Below are 25,054 nucleotides of genomic sequence, written 5' to 3'. Positions count from 1 at the left end.
GCACATCCTATGTACTCAATATTTGTGAAATGAATGAACAATGGGAACCATTCTATAGCTATGACATTCTCTATACAGCTTTATAATCTTTGTATGGGGTGGGGCAAAAGCAGGTTTATAGTTGTGAGTACGTGAAACAGAGTTTATTCTTGTGTTATCTTTTATTAATTCTTCTATTATTTTCCATATGAACAACTGTAAGCCTACTATTGCCCCACCTTGTAGTCATAAATGGCAATATATTTACCAATTTTCTGGGAGTAGTTAATGGTGCCAGTACCCCAGCAAGGTTGAAAACAGTAGGTGATTTGTAAAGAACATCAAAGGTATATCCAACCTATGTCATAGTCTTTTGCCATTACCTCATGAGCAATTTAGCGTTTAAAAATTTTAGTATTATGAGGTAAAAATCGAGTTACATATATAGATTCTGCTTTTGTGGTCTATTATTAATTACTGATTATGTTTGCATCCATGAAATTTAATGAAAATTAAAATAATTATTAGTTTAATCAAGGTCCTGTAGCATTTTTTGCCTGTAGGATACAAATACCTGGAGCATAGTGTATTTTACTACTTGTCCAGGTAGACATACCAGAACTTCTCTTAATTGTTCGTGTATTTGTATACGTAGAAAATTTAATTCGGGCAACGGGAAGCCAAAGGAAAAATGCCAAACTAATCATTGGGATAATAAAATTGGTGTTGACCTTGAAGAACTCAGCACAATGAGTAGTACTTATTGGTAGTTCAAGTGCCAATTCTCTTGTTTTCAAGACCCCTTAGTTGGAATGCATTGCTTGTAAGATTGTTTTAAATGTAACTCACTCCAATAGATTTACTTCATGGGTGAGAGCCTTGAAGAGTATTTCTGCATACAAGTCAGGAGCTCATTCATAAGTGTAGGTGAAACTTATGATCACATATAAAAACATCAAATAAAATGTGCTGTACTTTGTGCTTTCTCTTCTATAAAAAAAATCTTTGCATATGTAATTTCAAGCAACATTGCTTATGTTTCTAAGATAAAATGATATAATGGGGTACATGTGTATGACAGGAATGGTTTCAAATTCACAGGGCAACGTAAGTGAAACTTGGTTTGCATGTTCATGCATCATGATGTAGAAGACGTTATTCTGATTCACCTGTATCTTTGAGATGAATGAGAATCTCCTATAAAGGGGGAAATGTTTTCATTCATGACCAGTTTTTCCTTGTCTTAAAGTTTGCTAATGATATTTTATACTAAAAAACTGAGAAAGGAAAATATTGAAAATTCTAAGATATTTTTTCATTTTACAACCAGCATAGTTTTTTGTGTGAATTGTCAGAACTTTAATTTTATTTATTTAAAATATATTTTATGTAAATATTGAACATGTTTCTGCAAATTCTATCTTAAAATTACTTGTACTAAAAAGTATTTAGAATTTCTTTTCTAAATTAACTGCCATGCTTTTAGGTAGCTGAATGATCTTTTGTGTGTCTTAACATCTAAGTTATACCAAAATAACTTCTCAACTTATATACATATGAGCTTTGCAAAACCAGTCAAATAAATCATTTAGCATTTTTGTTGAAAAAAAGGTAGTGAATTGAAAATTTCAGCTTCTGAAGACTTATTTTGATTGTGATATACTGCTTGTATTTTGCTTTTCTCCATGTAATTTGGTAGTAAATTTAATAAGCAATCAAGAGCATGAATGACAGTAAGAGGCATGAACTTAGACCATAAAACAATGTGCCTCTTTAACACAGTCACACTTGGAGAGGCACACACACAGATACAAGCCATCAAGGGTGCTTATTATTCTTTTTTTTTACATTTTAAACAGAAGACTTCAAAATCTGGGTGTCTGTGCATTGATTCTAAACTAAATCATCACAGGTTTTAGATTGGTAATCAGAGCAGTTGTTTTTATAATGCTGGAAATAATCCATTACATAGAAGATATGTCCAGGTTTTAATATATATAGTAACTAGATAACCAATACAAACATATTTAGTACTTTTGTTCTGTTTTTGGTGGGATCAGTCACAAATTTCCCACTGACTAAAGGAGAAAAATGTCTAGAGCTGTAGTAGGGATTGATTTTTTTAAAAATTAGTGGTAGCTAATTTGAATCCAAAGGTTAATACTGATATTGACAAGAAGATAATCAAAGAAATTTTGTTCTTTATTGTGAGAACCATTTCTGCATTAACTAACTTGCTCAAGTTGGTCAAACAGTGATTCCACGTAGTTAAGAAAGATCATAAATATAGAGAGTGTTTATTGTACAGAATATTTGTTCTGCCAGGAACTTTAGGTTGCCTTGTTGATTAACATGTACTTTCTTCCTCTTCTCTCTCTTTTCATCTCACTCTCTTCTTCGCTTCTCTCTCCTTCATTCTCCCTTCTTAAAATTTTCTTGTTTCAATTATTGTATAAATATTTTTTGTTGATCACTTATGTGTGTGAGGCTTTGAGAATATTATAAAGGAATTAGACATGATCCTAACTTAGAGCTTGCAGTCTAATGGGAGATGGAGATTTTGAGCAGTTATGGTACCTGCTCAGTGGTACAACACAGTGCAGTATGCTCCAATAGCTGTTATAAAGGGTGCTGTATTGCTTTCTTAATGCTGCTGTTACAAATTACCACAAATGTGTTGACTTAAAACAATACAAATTTGTTATCTTACAGCGCTGTAGGTCTGAGGTCAGACATGGATTTCATAGGGTTAAAAACAAGATCTTGGCAGGATTGAATTCCTTTCAAGAGGCACTAAGAAAATCTCTTTGCTTTCCTTTTCCAGCTTCTGTAGGCTGCTCACATTCCTTGGCTCATGGCTCTCACCTCCTCTGACTTGAAATCTAGTAACATTGCTTCTCTGTGTCCACTCTTCCATAGTCGTATTTTTCCCTGACTTTCTAGTCAATCAGGAAAGGTCCTCTGATTTTAGGACCATGTGATTAGGTTAGGCCCAACCATATAATACAGACTAATTTCATCTCAAAAATCTATAGTTTTATTCACATCTGCAAAGTTTATTTTGCCATTTAATGGAGCATGTTTACTGGTTCAGGAATTAGGATGGGAACTTCCTTGGAGAGCCATTATTTGCCTTCAACCAACTATATGAAAAGAACACCTCTTCTAGACCTGAGATGAAGAGCATATTCCATGTGGCTCTCTGGAGGGAGCAGTCTATTAGTTTGACCTGAAGAACATGGAGGCAGTAACTAGGCTTTGGAGGGAGAATGGAACTGTTGAGAATTGCCGGGAGCCGGTCCATCCTTGCTGTTTCAAGGGACCTGGCATATATGGCATACGGTTCTTAATATGTTTGCTCCCCTTAGCGCTGTGTGTTTTAACCAAGGTCACCTCTCCGAGAAAGGTTGTTTCCCCAGGTAGGAATTTTTCCCTGAAGTCAGGGAGGGGATGCCTCTCCTAGAAAGGTTGTTTCCCCAGGTAGGAATTTTTCCCTGAAGTCAGGGAGGGGATGAAACTCCTTAACTAAGTGCCAGGCGGGTAGTTAATCACTACAAACAATCATGCTTAAGCTACATAATCTTTACTCCCTGGAATGGAGATAAGAAACGCCCTAACCTTTGTAATAGAGATTGATAGGATTGAATCAACTGGTATAAATACAGATGTAACCAGACAGAGAGACAGAACCCAGGACACAGAACTTAGAAGAGTGCCAAGAAGACAGAACCTACACAGAACCTACAGACAGAAGAACTTCGCTGGAGAGAACATGGCAAAAGATCCTGGACTGAACCTGACTGCGGAGATTGGCAGGAGAGCCTGACTGGAACCTGGTGACCGAACCTGGCTGGAGATCTCAGACAGAACCTGGCTGGAGAACCTAGCGAGGGGACATGGCTACAGAACCTGGCTGGAGATCCTAAGCAGAACCTCTCTGGAGATGCGAAACAGAACTTTGCTGGAGATCCGGGCTAGAGATCCTGGCTAGGCTGCTGATCAACTGAACACTGTCTCCGTGTCATTCCTTCTTCGCCGTCTCCGTCCACACCTTTGGGGACCCCTGGACCCGCTGGGGTTGGACCCCGGCAGAGAATATCTGGAGGGGGGCCATGCAAAGGCCAGAAGCCAAATGGATAATTTTTAGGAACTGAAAGGTGCTCAATATTACTAGCTTGTCACATGTGTTGACAGAAGTGTCCAGACCTGTAGAGAATTTTTATAAGAGTTTTTTTTGTTGTTGTTGTTGTTTTTTTTTTTTTTTTTGAGCTCAAGCTGATAACATATGCCATGGAGCAAGATCTCAAAAGCTCCAAGCAGTTTCTTTTATGCATTTGAAATTAAGGAGAGAACATAAGAAAGATTATATGAGAGTGGAGAAAAGCAAAGCAGGGATGGATTATAAGATTACATGCGTTCCTAAGGGTGCTTACACCTTCACGGGTTTTTGTTCAGTCCTTTCAAAGATGTCTGAACTAGATTCACAAAAACAATGGACAGGGTTTGCTTAAAAACCTTTCCCTAAAGAAGTCATAGGCCTGGGGCATGACTACCCACCATGACCTGCCTAGTTAGGAATTTATGACTTATTACAGCCTTTTTTTCTGTCCAAACATGCCAGAGGCAGAGTAGTCCAATGCAGGCAGGAGACAGACATGTATGGGATCAGATCCTATGGTCCTTGATAACCATGGTGAGGAGGCCAGATATCATTCCATGAACTGTGATAAGTCACTGGAGAGTGTAAGGTAGATGGATGATGTGATCAGATTTCAATCTTTGTAAGCTGGTCCTGACTGCAGTGAGGGCAATAGACTGAAGGGAATGAGGCAGAGTGGCAACACGATTTTGAACGAAGCCATTGTAGTGATTTAAGCTGGTGATTTGAGGTGAGCTAAGTATGGGTGGCATTGGCCATAATGGAAACATTGAACTAATTAAAGAGATATATAGGTATTTGGAATGATAGGTCATTGCCATTAAATAGATATAGGTATATAACAGAATGATTTAAGTATGACAAGTTTTGGACTTGGTCATGTTGATATAATTGGGAAATAAAGGAGAAAGAGATACTAAGAGGATGAGTGTGGGTTTTGCCAAGTTCAATCTGATTGGCCTTTTAGGTGTAGATTTCTAGTCTGTGGCTCAGATGCTTGAACAGGAAGTATGGGCTAAAATAATGATGGATTTATGAGTTCTAGATGGTTATTTAAACATTATGGTGTTGAAAATTTAGGATCAGAAAAGATAATCTAGGGCAGTGTCCCCAGGAAGCCCATCAGTCAGTTAAGGAAGGTATAGAGGAGGAAAAATTAAAAAAAAAATAAGTAAGGTGTTACCAGAGAAATAGTGGAGAGGTGGGATAAAGGTGAGGGACAAAAAGGTAAGGTGTGATAGAACTTGGAAAGGATATTTTAAGAATAATGGTAAAGTCTCACTCTGAACTGTCATTAAACAACCAACTCTGAAATATAAGGGACAAAATGATATTCCAGGGCTTTGTTTTATTACTTTGGCAAGCATAAGTGGTTTCAACCAATAGTTAGACTCAGAATTCAGGGTTAAGTGTGTTGAGAAGACAGTGGAATTAGAAGGGATGGAGATAATAGATTTGGGTAAGTTAAACTAAATGCTGATGGAAGGAGCTATTCACCACCTATTTGTACATCTCTCAACCAGTACGATTTCAAGCCATGCTAGAAACTGTGTTTTTCAAATGTGTTCTTAATACCTGTAATGGGAAAAGCGAATGAATACATCCTCACAGAGATACAGTAGTATGTCTGAAGCTTTTGCAAGATCATTGCAGGTCCTGTAAAAATCCTTGTTTATTGTGGCCATAAGTACCAGGGAAGGCCCTGGCAGGTTTGCTCAGTTGCTTGGAGCATTATCCCAATGTGCCAAGATTGTAGGTTCGATCTCTGATAAGGGCACTTATGGGAAGCAGCTGATGAATGCATGAACAGGTGGAAAACAAATCAGTGTTGCTCGCTCGCTCTCTCTCTCTCTCTCTCTCTCTCTCTCTCTCTCTCTTCAAATCAATTAATAATCCTATATAATAAAAGCCTAATATGCAAATTGACCAAACAGCAGAAAGACCCATGGAATGACCCGTCGCTATGATGTGCACTGACCACCAGGGGGCAGGCGCTCAATGCAGGAGCTGCCCACAGGCCCCAGGCCAGCTAAGGCAGGTGCCATAGCCCTACCCCCACCACCATCTCCCCGCCGGTTGCTCCACACATCGGCCCTGATCGCCAGCCAGGCCTAGGGACCCTATCCTGGCATGAATTTCATGCATCAGGGCTCTAGTTTAAAAAATGATTAAAAAATCAGGAAAGGCTAGAAAGCCACTCGTTAGGTGACAACTATAGAATTATTGTGTGTAATGTAAACTGTCTGATAAGGAGAAAGTAGTCTATGTATTAGCTTGTATCGAGTATTTTGAGGGGGGACAAGAAGAAATAAACCAAAGAACTTACATACTGATATGCATAGCCCATAGACACAGGCAATAGGATGGTCAAGACCTGGGGGTGGGTGGGTAGGGGCTGGGGTAGGGGGTGAAGGAGGACAAAATGGGAGATATCTGTAACACTATCAACAATAAAAAATATATTAAAAAATAAAATAATCATAAAGACTGGGACTAGATCAATAAAGATACCCACTTTTAATAAACAACCATGGCTAGCTAATGACCCATTAATGAGGAAACAAAAAGTGGAATTACTAGATCAAGGGAAACGTTTAGGAATTTAGAGGAAGTGTATTGATGGAAAAGTTGAATCAAGTTACAGTCTGAGTTGGAATCCATTAAACATGGTTATCTGGTACTCAGAGCTGTAAAAAATGACTCCACATTGTCATTATTCAAAGTTGGAATTACAACTAAAATGTTCATTAAAGTCATTTGGTAAGGTAAAGTCATATTCAGAATCCTTAAGTAAAAAAGGTCTCTCAAAGTAGAAGCCATAGCTTTTTCTCAGATTAAATGATTCAGTGTGATTTTAGCATATATTTCAATCTATTGATTCTGCCGGTGTTTGTAAACTGCCTGGTAATGGGAAACCAAGTAAGTTCCGCTTTGTCTGTCACATCCAAGTGACACCCAGACTCACTCCACTGTAAGGGAGGATATTATTTTGTTCCTTGAATAAATAATTTGTTTTTAAAAAGTTGCTTGAAAAAAAGAAAAAGGAGTCAATATTTACACCTTTTGTTAGTTTCCTTGGCAACCATAACTTTCAAGGAACATGGTGACAAGGTAATTAATCTGGTTTTTATCAACATATTGTAGGGAAAATAATGAATACATTGACAAGAATTTTGTAGCTGTTGAGCCACTGTAGCAAATGTTTCTCGTTTTATCTTGTGCCACTCTCCAACATCAAACACTTTTTTTTTTGTCAAGTTAACTTGAATTTCACATCTACTCTGGGAATTGCTTCCATTGTCCTAGGATTTAATTCTATGCACAAAAGAATGAAAACTAAGAAAGACTATATTATTTAAGACAATATTGTTGAGAGCTTTTAAATATAATACTGTGAGTGAATTTTAACAAAACAGCAGATATGAAATTAATACACCGATGTTTATGTTTCTTATTGGCACAGGAAAAAGCAGAAAGAAGGAGAAGTGCCATGATGCTGACGTGTACCCTCTAGTGGAAACAGAACTGTGTCCTTGCGATGTATTTATATCCCAACCTTACGGAAATTGGTCAGATTGCATTCTTCCTGAAAGCAGAAGGGAGCCTCAGCGAGGATTGCGGGTACAAGGAGACAGCAAACAATGCGGACAGGGCGTGCGCTTCCGAGCAATAGTCTGCTCTGATAAAAACGGCAGACCTGTTGATCCCTCCCGCTGCAGTAGCTCTGGTAAGGAGATGGATGAGGATTAAGAAATGAGACCATTGAAATCCAGCCCAGGAGGTTTGTCCAAGATCTAGAATTAGTATCTATGTTATTTAATGATGGCTTCAGTTCTCCTTTGTCAGTAACACAGTGCATCTCATAAAATATGGACATATGAAGGCACATATCTCATGATTATCCATGATTATCTTGAATGTGTTTTGGTCCCATGACTTGTCTTACCCTATACTTCACCTTTGGCCACTTGTTTGCTGGTGGTGAGCATTGTTGCTCTAGTTCACCAAGAAAGCAAAAGCCCGATACAAATAAATATATTTTGTGGATTTATTGGTGCTCTGATCCAAACTTCTAAGGGATTTTACAAAATATCATTTAAAAATTAATTTAAATGATTAGTAGAGTAGAACTGAAGAACAAAAAGAAATTAGGCGATCTGGGAGAGTTTTGTGAGATGGTAATCAGGTAGAAGATGTTTTTTGTTTTTGTTGCTTTTTTTATTATTTGAACTTGAGAAGTTGAAAAATATGGGTGAGTGGAGAAAAGAATGAAGCATAAATACAGTTGGGGTAAAAGTCGATAGAAGAGGCTGAGGCATGATTATGATGGAGTTTATGAATTTCCTGCTCTATTTATGTAAGAGGGTTACTACTGTTTTTAAGAGACTAAACAAGTTAGGTATTTTATAGATGGTATGAAAAGAAAGAATTTGTGTTTGAATAGTAGGCAGGGGTGGGGTGGAGGGGAAATGATTGATTCTTGGTCTCTGTTATCAAGGTCTTATTTTTTAAATAAGCTTTTTGAATAATACCAGAAATGGCAAATTGAATTTAATTATTTCAGCCAAGTCAGGTAAATGATAGTTTTCCTTTGTTGTCAATGTATTAGCTTGTCTTTAAGATAAACCTGGATCAATATATGAATGCAATTTAAAATTTAATGATTTTTTAAAAAAAATTGATGCCGCCATTTTTCTGTTTCCCAGGTTAGTCTATAGAATTGTTTTCAGTGATTTGACTTTCAGAAACATTAAACACATCACAAGGAAATAGTAGACCCATTTTACAAAAGAAGTTCTAGTCTTTTACCAAGTTTGATTATACCACAATATTGTTGGCTATATCGCTTAAAAGGCCTGGTGCACAAATTCGTGCACAAATGGGGTCCCTTGGCGTGGCCAGTGATCGGGGCTGATCGTGTCGTCTTGCCCAGTACTGATTGGGACCATCAACCAGCCCTACCCACAATCTGGGGTGGGGGTGGGTATTAAATGGGGGGGGAGCAGCTGGAGGGAGGGGCCTCAGCCAGTTGGTTGGCCGGCCCCACACCCAGGTCCAACTCCTGGTCGAGGGGACAATTTGCATGTTAGCCTTTTATTATTTAGGATTATATTTTTAATTTTTGAGGAATTTTCGTATTTTCTATAGAAACTGAACCAATTTACATCCCACCATCAGTGTACAATGGTTTCCTTTTCTCCACATCCTTGCTAACACTTATCTCTTTTTAATGTTACCCATTGGACAAGTGTGAAATTATATCTCATAGTTTTTATTTGCATTTCCCTGATAATTAGTAATGTTGGGCATCTTTTCATATATCTGTTGATCATTCAGATGTTTTCTTTGAAAAAAGTCTGTTTAGTTCCTCTGCCTATTGTTTAATTTGCTTGGGGATTCTGTTGTTGTGAGTTGTATGCATTCTTTATATATTTTGGATATTAGCCCTTAATACAATGTTTGGTTTGAAAACATTTTCTCCCATTCTGTAGGCTGCCTTTTCATTTTGCTGTTTATTTTGCTATGCAAAAGCTTTGAACTTTGATGTAGTGCCATTTTTTTTTAATATATTTTATTGATTTTTTTTACAGAGAGGAAGGGAGAGAGATAGAGAGTTAGAAACATCGATGAGAGAAACATCGATCAGCTGCCTCCTGCACATCTCCTACTGGGGATGTGCCCGCAACCCAGGTACATGCCCTTGACTGGAATCGAACCTGGGACCTTTCAGTCCGCAGGCCGACGCTCTATCCACTGAGCCAAACCGGTTTCGGCAGTGCCATTTTTTTTTAATTCTTTTTTTTTTTTTGCTTTTGTGCTTTTAGTGTCATATCCAAAATAATCTGATGCACCTACCTATTGATTCATTTATTCATTCATTTGATAAAAACCTAAATATTGAATACCTGCTATGTATAAAACCTGGCCCCCTTCTGTAGGGACCCTGCCCTAAGTATGCCAGATGATAAAGGCCCATTTCCCACACCCATGAGCAAAGGCAATGACTCAGCAGTTTCCCTGAAGGCACTGCACAGGTGCACCTTTCTATAACCCAAATACTGATGTCACTATTTGGCAAGAAGCCTCTTTTGTCTGAGTTGGTATAAAGATGTGTTGCTGACCAGCCCGTGTGCGGCTGCTGTGGGGAGCTACGTTGAGGAACTGCTATGTTTGGTAGCTCCTTGTTAGCAATGGCTTCTCTATCTGCATTAGCATCTCCCATCTGCTTGCAGCTCCTCATGTCTTCATGCAATTTGCAGTGTCTGCAGAGGGGCTGTGACCCAACACCTTATATGATTGATTATACAGTTATGGGTAAATCAGGGAATTGTGCAGTTTATTTTCTAATGGTGGATAGAAATTTAATAATAAGAAGGAATTTCTAGTCTTGTCTCGCTTTTAAGCTGCTATGAATAGAAAAGTTCATTTTTTATTTTTCGAAATTTACCTTTATTGTTGAAAGTATTACATATGTCCCCCTTCTTTTCCATTGACCCCCTACACCCCACCCCCTACCTCCAGGCCTTCACCACACTATTGTCTGTGTACATGGCTTATGTATATTTACACATATAAAAGCCTAAGTGACCAGCTGACTGGCCAACAGGCCACCGACCAACGGGCCAGTAGCTGTGATGCACACTGACCACCATGGGGTGGATGCTCAGTGCAGGAGCTGCCGAGTTGTGGTAACTTGGCAGCATTAGTTCTCAGGTGACGCACCTGGAACCAGAGAGGAGGGAGCCTGATTCTGGGGTGCGTCACCCGAGAACCGCCATCTCGCAATATGGGACCTCTTGGGAGGATATCGGAGAGCTGGTTTTGGCCCAATCCCCCAAGAGGCCAGGCTGAGGGACCCCACTGGTGCATAAATTCATGCACTGGGCCTCTAGTATGCATATAAGTTCTTTGGTTAATTTCTCCCTACCCTCCCATCCACCTCCACCTTCCCTAATCCTCACTAAAATGACATAAATTTGAGATGTGAAGGGTGAGGAGGAGGCAGGCAATCATGTGAAAAGTATATTCAAGGTAATTTTAGTTACTAGGCAAGCATGTCCAGAGGATGTAGGTCAGGAGAGCCATTCTGGTCAAAATAACAAAGGAAGTCCTGTGGTTTGAATGTAAGAAGTGAGGCGAGGGTCTTGTGAAGTGAAGTTGAAGAAGTTGGCAGAACCTTATAGGACAAAGCAAAGGAGTCTGGATTTAATTTAAGTGCAATCATCTGATGGAATATATGTGTTTAAACAGCTCTTTGGGTAGAATAGCTGTGTATCATGAATGCATATCCATAGAAAAGTCATCTGTGCAGTGCACAATCAGACAAACTCTGCAGAATATGGGATTCTATTTTGCGGTTGACATACAGTTTGGGATTTGAAGAAATGAAATTGCATTGCTACAAGTGGACAAGTAATGATTTTTAAAGAATGGAAAATACAGAAAAACAATTTTCTAAGTGACCCAGTGATAACTGTGTGAATAAACTTTATCAAATTATAAAGTAAAAAAATGCAATCTGTTTTATATCTGACTCCAGATAAAATATGATTTCTTTTGATAGATAATTATCTTTATTAATATGTAATCCAAAAATAACAGCATTTGCAGCTTACTTCTTTTGCAGCAATTTTATTAGTTTGTTGTCATATACTAGAGGCCCGATGCATGAAATTTGTGTAAGAGTAGGCCTTCCTTCCCCCTGCTGCCGACACCGGCTTCCCTCTGACACCTGGGACCCAGGCTTCCCTTCGGCTGCTGGCAGGCACCCGAGACCCGGGCTTCCCTCGCAGCCCCAGCTTCATATGGAAGGTTGTCTGGAAGGATAACAGGAAGGACATCTGGTCTAATTAGCATATTATGCTTTTATTATTATAGGTAAAGAGGTATAGATAGAAGGCAAAGCTAAATAACATAAATAATCTCTGTAACAAACTATAATTTCATTTATTTGCAGTCACTCAAAAATATGTGAAATTAATACATTTAGAAAGTTTATTTTCTGTGCATGTATTAAATTTTAAATTACTGAATGTTTTCTGTTAACCTATTGTGAGCTGTCCTCATAAGTCCATCACACAGAAGGGACTCGATAATTATATTCCACCCTCTTTTGTAGAAAAAAAAATAGCCATTTCAATTTTTTTGCCACATGACCTGTTTTCTAAATCATCTACACCTTTCTGTTTCTTGAGACATTACAAATGTGTTCACATCACTGTTTGAGGAGGAATTAGCAGTGCCTACTCTGGGGCAAGGACATTTAATTTTGACAAGGTGAAAAATGTTTGTTTTTCATGTTGAGATTTTGCTTCTTTTTCTTTTAATGTGAGTGTTGCTATAACAATTGCCATGCCATGATATTACTGCTTTAGAGATTTTTCTCTCTGGCCATGCCTTCCATCTCAGCAGCTCTCTTTAGTTCAGCCTTCACTTGGCCTTTTCCTGATATTCAAGGCAGTGGTTGTCCATCAAGAGTCCTCGCTCAGTCTTCCTCCTGCCATCCTTTCCTCCTATTTCAGTGAGAGGAATCTGCCCAAAGGCAGATCTGATTATTGCTCACGTAAGTTTTAATCTCTCAGTGTCAACTGATTGTCCATTCCCCTAGCATGGACTTCTGGCCCTTCATGACTTTGCCCTTTTGCAACCCCTAAAAGCTTCATCCTTCCTCCCTTCCATGCCGAACTCCAGCTATCTTTGAATTTTGCGTCTCAGTGTATACCCGTCACTCTCATGGGGCTTTGCCTTCTGTACCTGTACACTCTATTTCTGCTATAACTTTAATTTTTTCTCCTTGAAACCTAATTCTGTAGTTGGCGCCTAGTAACCTTCCTGGACTTACATTAGAAATATTACCTCCTCTGGGAAATTTCCAGCCAGCCCTTCCCCATCCCTTAGAGCCCATTAGGAGCTGAACATATCTGGTTTAGGTCCCTTATCAAGATGCAGGCACCAGTCCTATTGCTTCTCATATTTTACCTGCCTACTTTATTGCTAGCCTATCCTGCCACAGGGGGGTGTGTTCTCCGAATGGAGGGGCTGTGCCTACCTCATCATTCTATCCTGACAAACGCCTAGAAAAGTGTCAGTTTATCATGTATACTCAATACTTCATAATAAAATACAGAGGATAACTCCATGCTATGAATAAAGAATTGTAATATACACATGTATATGACTGCTGTAAAAAAAACACCATATACTTATTGGATTAAAACACATTTTCTTCTATCACTGTTCTAGAGGTCAGAAATCAAAGTCAGTTTCACTGGATCAACATCAAGGTATAGTCAGGGCCATGCTACCTTTCAAGTCTTTAGGGGGAGAATCTTTTTTTTTTTTTTTTTTTTGGTTTGCGTTTTTCCGGGTTCTAGAGCAGCGCTCCTTGGCTCATGGCCTCTTCCTGTGGTACAGCATCTTGCTTCAGTGTTTCATGTCTTTCTCCATTTGTATCAGTTCCATCAAATCTTCCTCTGCCTTCTTCTTATAAAGACACTCAGAGTTACCCAGCCTGTGCTGATACTTCAGGATGATCTTCCCATCTCAATATGCTTAAGTTAATCCCAGCTGCAAAGCCTCTTTTGAAATATGTGGCAGCATTCACAGGTTACAGAGATTAGAACCTGGATATCTTTGGGTGCTATTGTTCAGCCTACCACAATATGTTAATTTTTAAAGCTAAACTTCAAAGATGTGCAAATGAAAAAGAATGGAAAACTTCTCTCAAGTGTTAGAAGCATTCACATACGGTTATTTTTTTTTTTCTTTTTATGTGTGGTGTCTACATAGAGGGTATTTATGTGAATGATTGATATCATAATTCAGAAAACTGTTAGGCAAATGTTATTGGCTAAAATGTAATGAAGGAAGCAAAAACTTTTTAGTTATTTCCTTGAACAGTGATATATGAAACATGATATATGTTTGTTTTTTGCAGGGTATGTGGTTTCCCCTTGTCTCGGGTCATATATTAGCTTTATTTCTTGTATTATTTATTTATTTCTCGTTTATTTCTTATATTCTGTTTTCTAATTGTGACCTATTTAATGGTCCCTAGAGACAAAGGCTTACTAATAAGATTTCATTTGAAGAGAGACTTCTGCTATTGGCAGTGTTTAAGGCACTCAGACTAAGAACTCACCTAATGAAGGAATACATTGGGAATATTGGTTCATTTGTTTGTATTCATATTTTCTTTTAATAAACATCTATGTAGTCAGCCTCATTCCTAAATAACAATAGATAAAGGTAAATAAATACTACTCATTGGAAATATTCAATCTAATATAGGACTATTTTAGGCACTTCCAAATTTGGGATTATATCCCCTCTCAGAGTCAGACCATATTTAGTTTTTTTTAGATTACAATGAGACAAAAAATTCAGGACCTCAAACAATCAAAAGCTTTCATATACCTGTTTTTCTTATCCAGAATAATGTCCAGATATGGCGTCAAGTTTTCTCTGTTAGTGATTGGAGGTGGACAAGGCATATCTATGGCCTTATAACCTTGTATCTATATATTTGATTGAAATACCTTCCTGAAAAAGGCAGTGTGTGTTGTAACCCTTCTCAGAGGAGACATTAAGGACCCATGATTAAATTCATGTGCTTCTTTTCTTTTAACCTAATTGAATTAAAAAACATCATGTCTTATCTTAAATTAGAAAGTAAACAGAACTTCTAAACAAATGCTTTTTAATTAAGGAATTGATTGTCTTTTACTCTTTTTTTTCAATGCAAACAAGCAGATATTTTATAACGAAATGCAAAATAACTCTTTGCGTGCTTTAAATGCATAGTTCAATTCCCTAAAATCAGGAATAAAACAAGGATGTCTACTTTTTACTTCTATTCAGCTCTCTAATACAGGTTCTAGAAAAGACTATTGGGCAGATAAAGAAATAAAACGTATCTAGATTAAAAAGGAAGTAAATCTATATCTATTAGCAGATAGCATGATCATGTAAATAGGAAATTTTAAAGAATTTCTGTATAAGACTACTAGTGCTAATAAATTTATCAGTTTTGTAAGATACAATATCAGTATACCATCAATTATATTTTAAAGCTGAAAAAAGGAAAATATCAACATAACAAATGAGTGAACAATCTGAAAATAAAGCTAAAACAATTTCATTGATAATAACAAAAAAAGAACAAAATACTTAAGAATAAATTTTTTTTTTTTAATCTGAACAATAAAGATTTATTTATTTTTTTTATTATTTATTTTTATTGCTTAAAGTATTACAAAGGGTATTACATATGTATCCATTTTATCCCCCCGCCCTAGACAGTCCCCTAGCCTCCCCTATCACCCAGTGTCTTATGTCCATTGGTTATGCTTATATGCATGCATACAAGTCCTTTAGTTGATCTCTTACCCCCCTACCTCCTGCCCCCCAACCCACCCCGGCCTTCCCCGTGCAGTTTGACAATCTGTTTGAGGCAGCTCTGCCTCTGTATCTATTATTGTTCAAAAGTTTATAATGGTCTCTATTGTCCATGAATGAGTGAGATCATGTGGTATTTTTCCTTTATTGACTGGCTTATTTCACTTAGCATAATGCTCTCCAGTTCCATCCATGACGTTGCAAATGGTAAGAGTTCCTTCCTTTTTACAGCAGCATAGTATTCCATCGTGTAGATGTACCACAGTTTTCTAATCCATTCATCTACTGATGGGCACTTAGGCTGTTTCCAGATCTTAGCTATGGTGAATTGTGCTGCTATGAACATAGGGGTGCATATATCCTTTCTGATTGGTGTTTCTGGTTTCTTGGGATATATTCCTAGAAGTGGGATCACAGGGTCAAATGGGAGTTCCATTTTCAGTTTTTTAAGGAAACTCCATACTGTCTTCCATAGTGGCTGCACCAGTCTGCATTCCCACCAGCAGTGCACAAGTGTTCCTTTTTCTCCACATCCTCTCCAGCACTTGTCGTTTGTTGATTTGTTGATGATAGCCAGTCTGACAGGTGTGAGATGGTACCTCATTGCTGTTTTGATTTGCATCTCTCGGATGATTAGCGACTTTGAGCATGTTTTCATATGTCTCTTGGCTTTCTGAATGTCCTCTTTTGAAAGGTGTCTATTTAGGTCCTTTGCCCATTTTTTGATTGGATTGTTTATCTTCCTTTTGTTAAGTTGTATGAGTTCCCTATAAATTTTGGAGATTAGGCCCTTATCAGATATGTCATTGGCAAATATGTTTTCCCACACAGTGGGTTTTCTCGTTGTTTTGTTGATGGTTTCTTTTGCTGTGCAGAAGCTTTTTATTTTGATGTAGTCCCATTTGTTCATTTTTTCTTTAGTTTCAAGTGCCCTAGGAGCTGTATCAGTGAAGAAATTGCTTTGGCATATGTCTGAAATTTTCTTGCCTTTGGATTCTTCTAGAATTTTTATGGTATCCTGTCGTACATTTAAGTCCTTTATCCATTTTGAGTTTATTTTTGTATATGGTGTAAGTTGGTGGTCTAGTTTCATTTTCTTGCATATATCTGTCCAATTTTCCCAACACCATTTATTGAAGAGACTATCTTGGCTCCATTGTATGTTCTTGCCTCCTTTGTCAAATATTAATTGAGCATATTGGTTCGGGCCGATTTCTGGGCTCTCTATTCTATTCCATTGATCTGTATGCCTATTCTTCTGCCAGTACCAGGCAGTTTTGAGAACAGTGGCTTTGTAATACAACTTGATATCTGGTATTGAGATCCCACCTACTTTGTTCTTTTTCAGGATTGCTGCAGCTATTCGGGGTCTTCTTTTATTCCAGATGAATTTTTGGAAAGTTCGTTCTAGATCTCTGAAGTATGCTGTTGGTATTTTAATGGGAAGTGCGTTGAATTTATAGATTGCTTTGGGTAGTATGGACATTTTAATGATGTTGATTCTACCAATCCATGAACACGGTATGTTCTTCCATCTGTTTATGTCTTCCTCTATGTCTTTTTTCAACGTCCTGTAGTTTTCTGAGTAGAGGTCTTTTACCTCTTTAGTTAAGTTTATTCCTAGGTAGCTGAATTTTTTTGGTGCAATGTTAAACGGGATTGTTTTTATAATCTCTCTTTCTGAAAGTTCACTATTGGTGTATAGAAATGCCTCAGATTTCTTGGGGTTAATTTTGTATCCTGCTACATTGCCAAATTCATGTATTAAGTCTAGTAGCTTTTTGATGGAATCTCTAGGGTTTTGTATGTATAATATCATGTCGTCTGCAAATAAGGACAGTTTTACTTCCTCTTTTCCAATTTGGATGCCTTTTATTTCTTCTTCTTGCCGAATTGCAATGGCTAACACTTCCAGTACTATGTTGAACAGGAGTGGTGAGAGGGGGCATCCCTGTCTTGTTCCTGTTCTTAGGGGAAATGGTGTTAGTTTTTGTCCGTTGAGTATGATGTTGGCTGTGGGCCTGTCATATATGGCTTTTATTATGTTGAGGTATGATCCTTCTACTCCCACCTTGCTGAGAGTTTTTATCAAAAATGGGTGTTGAATTTTGTCAAATGCTTTTTCTGCATCAATTGATATGACCATGTGGTTTTTTTCTTTCAATTTGTTTATGTGATGTATCACGTTTATTGATTTGCGGATATTGTCCCATCCTTGCATCCCTGGGATAAATCCTACTTGGTCATGGTGTATGATCTTTCTGATGTACTGCTGGATCCGATTTGCTAAGATTTTGTTGAGGATTTTGGCATCTATGTTCATGAGGGATATTGGCCTGTAATTCTCTTTCATTGTGTTGTCTTTACCTGGTTTTGGTATTAGGGTGATGCTGGCTTCATAGAATGAGCTTGGAAGTGTTCCTTCCTCTTGAATTTTTTGTAGTAGTCTGAGGAGGATAGGTTTTAGTTCTTCCTTGAATGTTTGGTAAAACTCCCCTGTGAAGCCATCTGGTCCTGGGCTTTTGTTTGATGGAAGCTTTTTGATGACTGCTTCAATTTCTTCCATAGTTATTGGCCTGTTGAGATTTTTATATTCTTCCTGATTGAGTTTTGGAATGTTGTATTTTTCTAGGAATTTGTCCATTTCCTCCAGGTTGTCTAGTTTGTTGGAGTAAAGCTGTCCATAGTATTTTTTAACAATCATTTGTATTTCTGTGGGGTCTGTTGTTATTTCGCCTCTATCGTTTCTGATTTTATTTATTTGGGTCCTCTCTCTCTGCTTCTTGGTGAGTCTGGCTAGAGGTTTGTCAATCTTGTTTATCCTTTCAAAGAACCAGCTCTTGGTTTCATTGATTTTCTGTATTGTTTTTTTGGTCTCTATGTCATTTATTTCTGCTCTAATCTTTATTATCTCCTTCCTTCTGCTCACTCTGGGGTTTTCTTGTTGCTCTCTTTCTAATTCTTTGAGTTGTAGAGTTAGATGATTTACTACCATTTTTTCTTGTTTTTTGAGATAGGCCTGTAGAGCTATAAACTTCCCTCTCAGGACTGCTTTCAATGTGTCCCATAGGTTTTGGATTGTTGTGTTTTCATTGTCATTAGTTTCCAGGATGTTTTTAATTTCTTCTTTGATCTCATTGGTAACCCAATCAATATTTAATAGCATGCTATTCAGCTTCCAGGTGTTTGAGTATTTTGGGTTGTTTTTATTGTAGTTTATTTCTAATATTATGCCATCGTGGTCTGCGAAGACGCTTTTTATGATTTCAATCTTCTTGAATTTGGGGATACTTTGCTTGTGACCCAATATGTGGTCTATTTTTGAATATGTCCCATGAGCACCTGAGAAGAACGTATATTCTCTGGCTTTGGGGTGAAGTGTTCTGAAGATGTCTATTAAGTCCATCTGATCTAGTGAGTCATTTAGGATTGCTGTATCTTTGCTGATTGTTTGTCTATAGGACTTATCCAGTGCTGTCAATGGTGTATTAAAGTCCCCTACTATGATTGTATTGTTGTCGATCTCTCCTTTGATATTTTCCAGGAGTTTTTTTATGAATTTGGGTGCTCCTACATTGGGTGCATATATGTTTACCAGGGTTATATCTTCTTGTTGTATTGATCCCTTTAGTATTATGAAGTGGCCTTCCTTATCTCTTGTTAAGGCCTTCACTTTGAGGTCTATTTTGTCCGATATAAGTATTGCTACCCCAGCTTTCTTTTCCTTTCCATTTGCCTGAAAGATATTTTTCCATCCTTTCACTTTCAGTCTGTGTGAGTCCCTTCTAATGAGGTGGGTTTCTTGTAGACAGCAGATGTATGGGTCATGTTTTTTTATCCATTCAGCCACTCGATGTCTTTTGGTTGGAGCATTTAGTCCATTTACGTTTAAAGTTATTATTGAAAGGTACTTGTTTGTAGCCATTTCTTTTTTTGTGTGGCTGTTTTCTTTCTGAGCTTTTTATTTCTTATTTTTAATTCAGTCCCTTTAGCATTCCTTGCAATGCTGGCTTGGTAGTGACAAACTCCCTTAGCCTTTTTTTGTCTGTGAAGCTTCTTATTTCCCCTTCAAGTTTGAATGATAGCCTTGCTGGATAGAGTATTCTTGGATTCAGTCCTTTGCTTTGCATCACTTTGTAAATTTCAGTCCATTCTTTTCTTGCCTGATGTGTTTCTGTTGAGAAGTCGTTTGACAATCTAATGGGAGATCCCTTGTATGTAACTTTCTGTCTCTCTCTTGCAGCCTGTAAGATTCTCTCTTTGTCCTGAACATTTGCCATGGTGATTATGATGTGTCTTGGTGTGGGTCTTTTCGGGTTCACCTTGTTTGGGACTCTCTGGGCTTGTGTGACTTTTTTCTTCCCCACCTCAGGAAAGTTTTCTGATATTATTTCTTCGAGTAGGTTTTCTAATCCTTGTTCATCCTTCTGTTGTTCTGGTACTCCTATTATTCGTATGTTGTTTCGTTTCATGTTGTCCCAAAGCTCCCTTAGGCTCTCCTCCTGTCTTTTAATTTTTTTCTCCAATTGCAGTACATTTTGGGTGTGTTTTGCTTCCTTGTCTTCTAATTCACTAATTCGGTCCTCCGCTTCTCCTAGTCTACTGTTGATACTTTCAATGGAGTTTTTCATTGCAGCTATATCACTCTTCATTTCTTCTTGGGTATTACTTAGGTTGTTGATTTTTTCATCTGTTTCTTCTAGCTTCTTCCATATGTTATCGATTTTTTCATCTGTTTCTTCTAGCTTCTTCCATATGTTATCGATTTTTTCATCTGTTTCTTCTTGCTTCTTGAAGAGGTTGTCGATTTTTTCCTCCATCCGGTTTATGCACTCTAGGATCCTTATTCTGAATTCTTTATCTGTCATGTTGCATGCCTCTGTATTACTTAGCTGCTTTTCTGGAGAGTCCTCCTTCTCTTTCCTTTGGGGGTTTCTTTGTCTACCCATGTTTGATCTCACTGACATATCTAGACGTTGAGTTGTTCAGTGGTTGCTCCCTTGGTGGCAGTGACTCCTTGGTCTGTGGTTGCTCTTCGGGCGGTTGCGGTAGCAGCTGCTCTTCAGTTGTCAGCAGCTCCTCTGGTGGGTGCTGTTCACAGCTGTGGTGGCTCTTCTGGCTGGTGGGGTGAGGTTTCACGTACAGCTGCTGTTCCTCAGCAGAGGATGTGGTGCTCAGGAGGTTGTTGTTGCTTGGATCTGCTGCGTTGATTTAAAGGCACAAAATACAACACAACAAGGCACCACGTACCAGGCACTATACACAAATATATTCACGATATTAATAACCCCAATTGAAGGTGACCACCTGAATTAAGAGAATTAGGGGATAAGGAAGAAGGAAGAGAAAAAGATAAAAGAGAGAAAGGAAAAGAAAAGTAGGGACCAAAAAAAGGGAGTGCAAAAATGAAATTGGGAAAAAGGAAGGGGGAAAATAAAAGCGAGAAAAGAAAAGAAAAAAAAAGAGCGAAAAGAGAGAATGAAGTGGAAGAGGGGAAGAGACTTTTTATATGAGGAGAATACTCCTATAGAACAGCCATTAATCCCAACAAATTCCAGCAACAGCTCCCTGGATATGAATGCAAACTAGAAACAACCAATAATATAACGATGAAAATAGAATGGTGAACACTAATCCCAAAATAAAATAAAGAAAAAATAAAATGCCACTTTAAAAAATGGTAAAATGGTAGCAGTAGTAATACTGGTTAAAAATAAGAAGGTAGTAATTAAAAGGGTAAAATCAGGTGATGGAAAAAGAAGAAAAGAAAAAAAAAAAAAAGAACAGAAAAAAAAGTGAAAAAAAATTGGTTTCTTAGTTAAAAAGTGAAAAAAGAAAAAAAAAAAATTGCCGTAGTGAATGTCCTTCGTTTCTTCTATTCTTCAGTGTGGCTCGCCTTAGACCTTCCAGGTATTCAGGAGAGTGTTGAGTTTCCCTGCGATATACTGTTCCTCTGTGTTGTAAACCACAGTCCTTATTTTAAAGCATGCCGCATTTATTTCCCGGACTGCCTTATTTTGTGTTTAGCAAAGAGTCAGTTTGTGGGTCAGCCTCTGGGTGGCAGTGTTCTGGGGTTGGCCTCTGAGGCTATAGGGCCTCTCTGTCCAGTGGAAGTTCACTGCCCAGAGCTGACTGCGTAATAGTTAGTTACCGGCGCTATGTTGTTGCTGGGATTGAAAATCCCCCTATAGGCCAGACCCTGTTAACTCCCAGGGACTGATCAGGTTATCTTAATCCTTGATCTCGTACAGGGTGGAATCTGGGTGTGGCTGTGCTCCTTGCCTGGGGGCTGGGGGGAGGAGACTCACTCTCAGGAGCGGGTGGCTGCCCCAGTCCTGGGCTCAGGGGTATCTCAGCACTCAATTCACTACCACCTCTCCCGGCTCCCCCTCTTTCCCCAGTCTCTCCCCAGATTCCACTCCTCAGCACACTCCCCCTCTCTTCAGCACAGGTGAGTGTCTGTATCCGAAATGTCCCATGAACAGGATTCAGTGTAAACAAACAAACAAATGCCGGCCGCGGAAACGGGGAAGGCTTGGTTTCTGTAAGCTTCTTCTCTTACCGGGACTGCATGGTCAGGTCAGCTCTTCAGGCTGCCCCCTTTAGGCTCAGTCCTCCGTGATCACAGAACCCAGCTCTCAATTTCCCTGGGGGCGCCAGGAATCCCGCGGTTCTCCTTTCCCCCGTCAGGGGCTGTGCCTGTCCCAAGGGACGCGGCTGTCTGCCACGCGGTCTCCCTCCGACTCTCTGGGCTCAGAGGTCAGGCAAACTTTCCTGCCCAAATCCCTGTTTTTTTTTTTTTACCTTACCAGGGGAGTTCTGCTCTTCCCGGCTGCAAACCCTCTCACCAGCTGAGCAATTTCGCCAATTCGGTGTGAGTGTTACTAGCTTCAGCTGCTCGCTCCATTTGCTCCGGGACACGACCTGGGACGCGTCTGCCTATATCGCCGCCATCTTGGTTCTCTTAAGAATAAATTTAACAAAAGAAGCAAAACAATATATGTTCTAAAAAATTTAAAAACATTTGGAAAAATTAAAGAAGACCCAATGAATGGAAAAATGTACCATGTTTATGGACCAGAAGACTTAATAATGTTAAAATGTCAATTCTCTTCAAATCCATAGATTCAACCCAATCCCTATTAAAAAATCTCAGCTGGCTGTTTTAATAGAAATTGAAAGACTAATCCTAAAATTCACATGGATATGCAAGACACCAAGGATAATTAAATAACCTTGAAAGAAGAGAAAAAACTGGAGGGCTCACACTTTCCCGTTTTAAAACTTACTACACAAAGCTACAGTTATCAAGACACTGGTGTACTGACATATGGCTAGACATGTAGATAAATGAAGCAGACTTGGAAATCCAGTTATGCTCAACTGATTTTAAAGAAGTGTGCCAAGAGACTGTTCAATGGGTAAATAATAGGTTCTTCAATAAATTGTATTAGAACAACTGAATATCCACACACAAATGAACCTTGACCCCTTGCTTACACTATATACAAAAATTAACAGGAAATGGATGATAAACCTAAATGTAATAGCTAAAACTATAAAACTCTTAAAAGAAAAAAGCTGTAAATCTTTGGCTAGGTAAAGTCTTTTTATATACAATACTAAAAGTACTAGCAACAAAAAATATAGATAAGTTGCTTAACACATTGCAAAGGGTATTATCAAGAATGTATAGGGATAAATTACAAAAGGGAAAAATAGTTTTGAGATCTAATAACATAATTATAATTCAAAAGAATAATTTAGTGCAAAATAGGTTAATGTTTCTATATATGTTTACACATGTATGTATGTGTTTTCTTGCATATGTGTGTATACATACACATATTCACAGACGCATCTAAAATATTGACACTAGAGATTTTGATTTACTTGGAGGAATTTTTTTGAGAATGTCTAATGTTAGGAATAGTCTTATAAATATGTAAACTTAATGAAATGTGGAACATACCAGAAGATAAATATGAAGTATTTGGGGAACACAGTGATGAACTAATTCAGGGATGGTCTCAGCACCAATGTCTCAGAAGAGAGAGGATTTTGATCTGACTCTTGAAGAAGGAAAGGGTGCATGGTCTCTTGGTAAATATAACTAGTACTGTGTGACCAAGGTATAGATAGGTGATAGAAGACAAGGTGAGAAATTTCAGTTGGAGTTAACTCATGTAGGAAGAACTCACATGCTAAATAGAATTGAGCATTCAAGGCATATTTTTAAAGCTCAAGTAATGTTTGAACTTTTTTTAAGGAATTAATATCTAACAGAGCTCTAGTCTTAACTGAAATTATTTTCATCATAAAACAGAATGAAACATAATTCTCCTTATATTTATAGGACATAAGCTATATACTAAAAGAGACATAAAATTTTTAATGTCAAATTTTTAAATTTTATGTTCTCTAAAAGTATCTGTGTATGCTTAGAAGCCAAGGAGCCATACCTGTGGAATTCATCTTCAGGACGGTAGTTCTCAACCTTTTCCCTCTGGTGACATATTTACCTAATAATGTTTCCCAGGTCATACTCATCAGAAGTTAATATTCCCCCAAGGACTTCCCATAGGAAAAACTGCCTAAGGACAGGTAAAACCCAGGAACCCCCATCTTAACTCTCCCTGTATCTTTCCCACTGATTCTTCAAATTCCCAGCTCCCATGACACTGCTGCTTTAGAAAGTAGGTTTGTTAACCAAGGCTGTTGTAATAAGAGTCAATGTTTTTTTAGAAAGATAATTCTGGCTTCAGGGCTGAGGTTGAATTAGATAAAAGGAAAATTAAAGGTAGAGAAACCAGCCAGAATTTAGCTGCAGTGAGAGTGAAAAAAGACAGGATCCATGGGGACAGAGACGGAATAAACATTTCAGAGTCAGGACAGATAACACTGATTAGTGGTGGAAAGACAGGGTGGAGTCGGGAATAATGGAAAGCTGGGCCAGTGATGGCTGGTGACACTGACAAGGTAAGGCACAGCTTAAGAGTGGACTGAGCCAAAGAATCATTAGAGATGTAAAAAACCCCACAATTGGAAATATTTGATTAAAGTCAGAAGAAAGAAGTTTTTATAACTAGAGATTTGGAATATAGATTTTGGAATAGCTTATAGCTGGCAAGGTAGGTGGTATGAATACTGTTGACAATTGGAAAATATAACCTCCAAACACCAAGCAATATTTATATTTGAGATGGTGGTAGGAGCATCATCCACCATGTGCATATAGCCTCCTCTCTGATTAGGAGCTCATCGCTACAAGTCATTTGGACAGCTTTAAACCTGGAGCAATCTTTACCTTTAAGTCTAAAAGTAGCTTTCTTTATCCATTGGTTCCAAATTAACTTTATTCAATTTGTTAACCTGAAAATAAAAGGCCAAAGTAAGAAGTGATAAGCATTTATTTGAGATCATGCCCCCCCCACCCCCCCCCCCCAAAAAAAAGAAAAACTATTTATGGGCACTGATTCAGACAGAAGCCCAAATTGTGTTCTGATTAAGAGAAAAAGG

The 25,054-nt window shown here is 38.2% G+C and overlaps 1 protein-coding gene across 1 annotated transcript in view; it reads left to right on the top strand.

Moving 5' to 3' along the window:
• THSD7B (thrombospondin type 1 domain containing 7B) overlaps nt 1-25,054 on the top strand; it is a 747,617-nt gene that overhangs the window by 496,984 nt on the left and 225,579 nt on the right. The window contains exon 13 of the mRNA XM_059702510.1: nt 7,602-7,865. Within this exon, the coding sequence (XP_059558493.1) occupies nt 7,602-7,865 (264 nt within the window). The remainder of the gene's footprint in view (nt 1-7,601; nt 7,866-25,054) is intronic.

This window comes from Myotis daubentonii, chromosome 7 (genome assembly GCF_963259705.1).
Source record: "Myotis daubentonii chromosome 7, mMyoDau2.1, whole genome shotgun sequence".
Lineage (NCBI taxonomy): Eukaryota > Metazoa > Chordata > Mammalia > Chiroptera > Vespertilionidae > Myotis > Myotis daubentonii.
The sequence above is the reverse complement of the archived record's forward strand: the minus strand, read 5'-3'. Positions and strand labels throughout refer to the sequence as shown.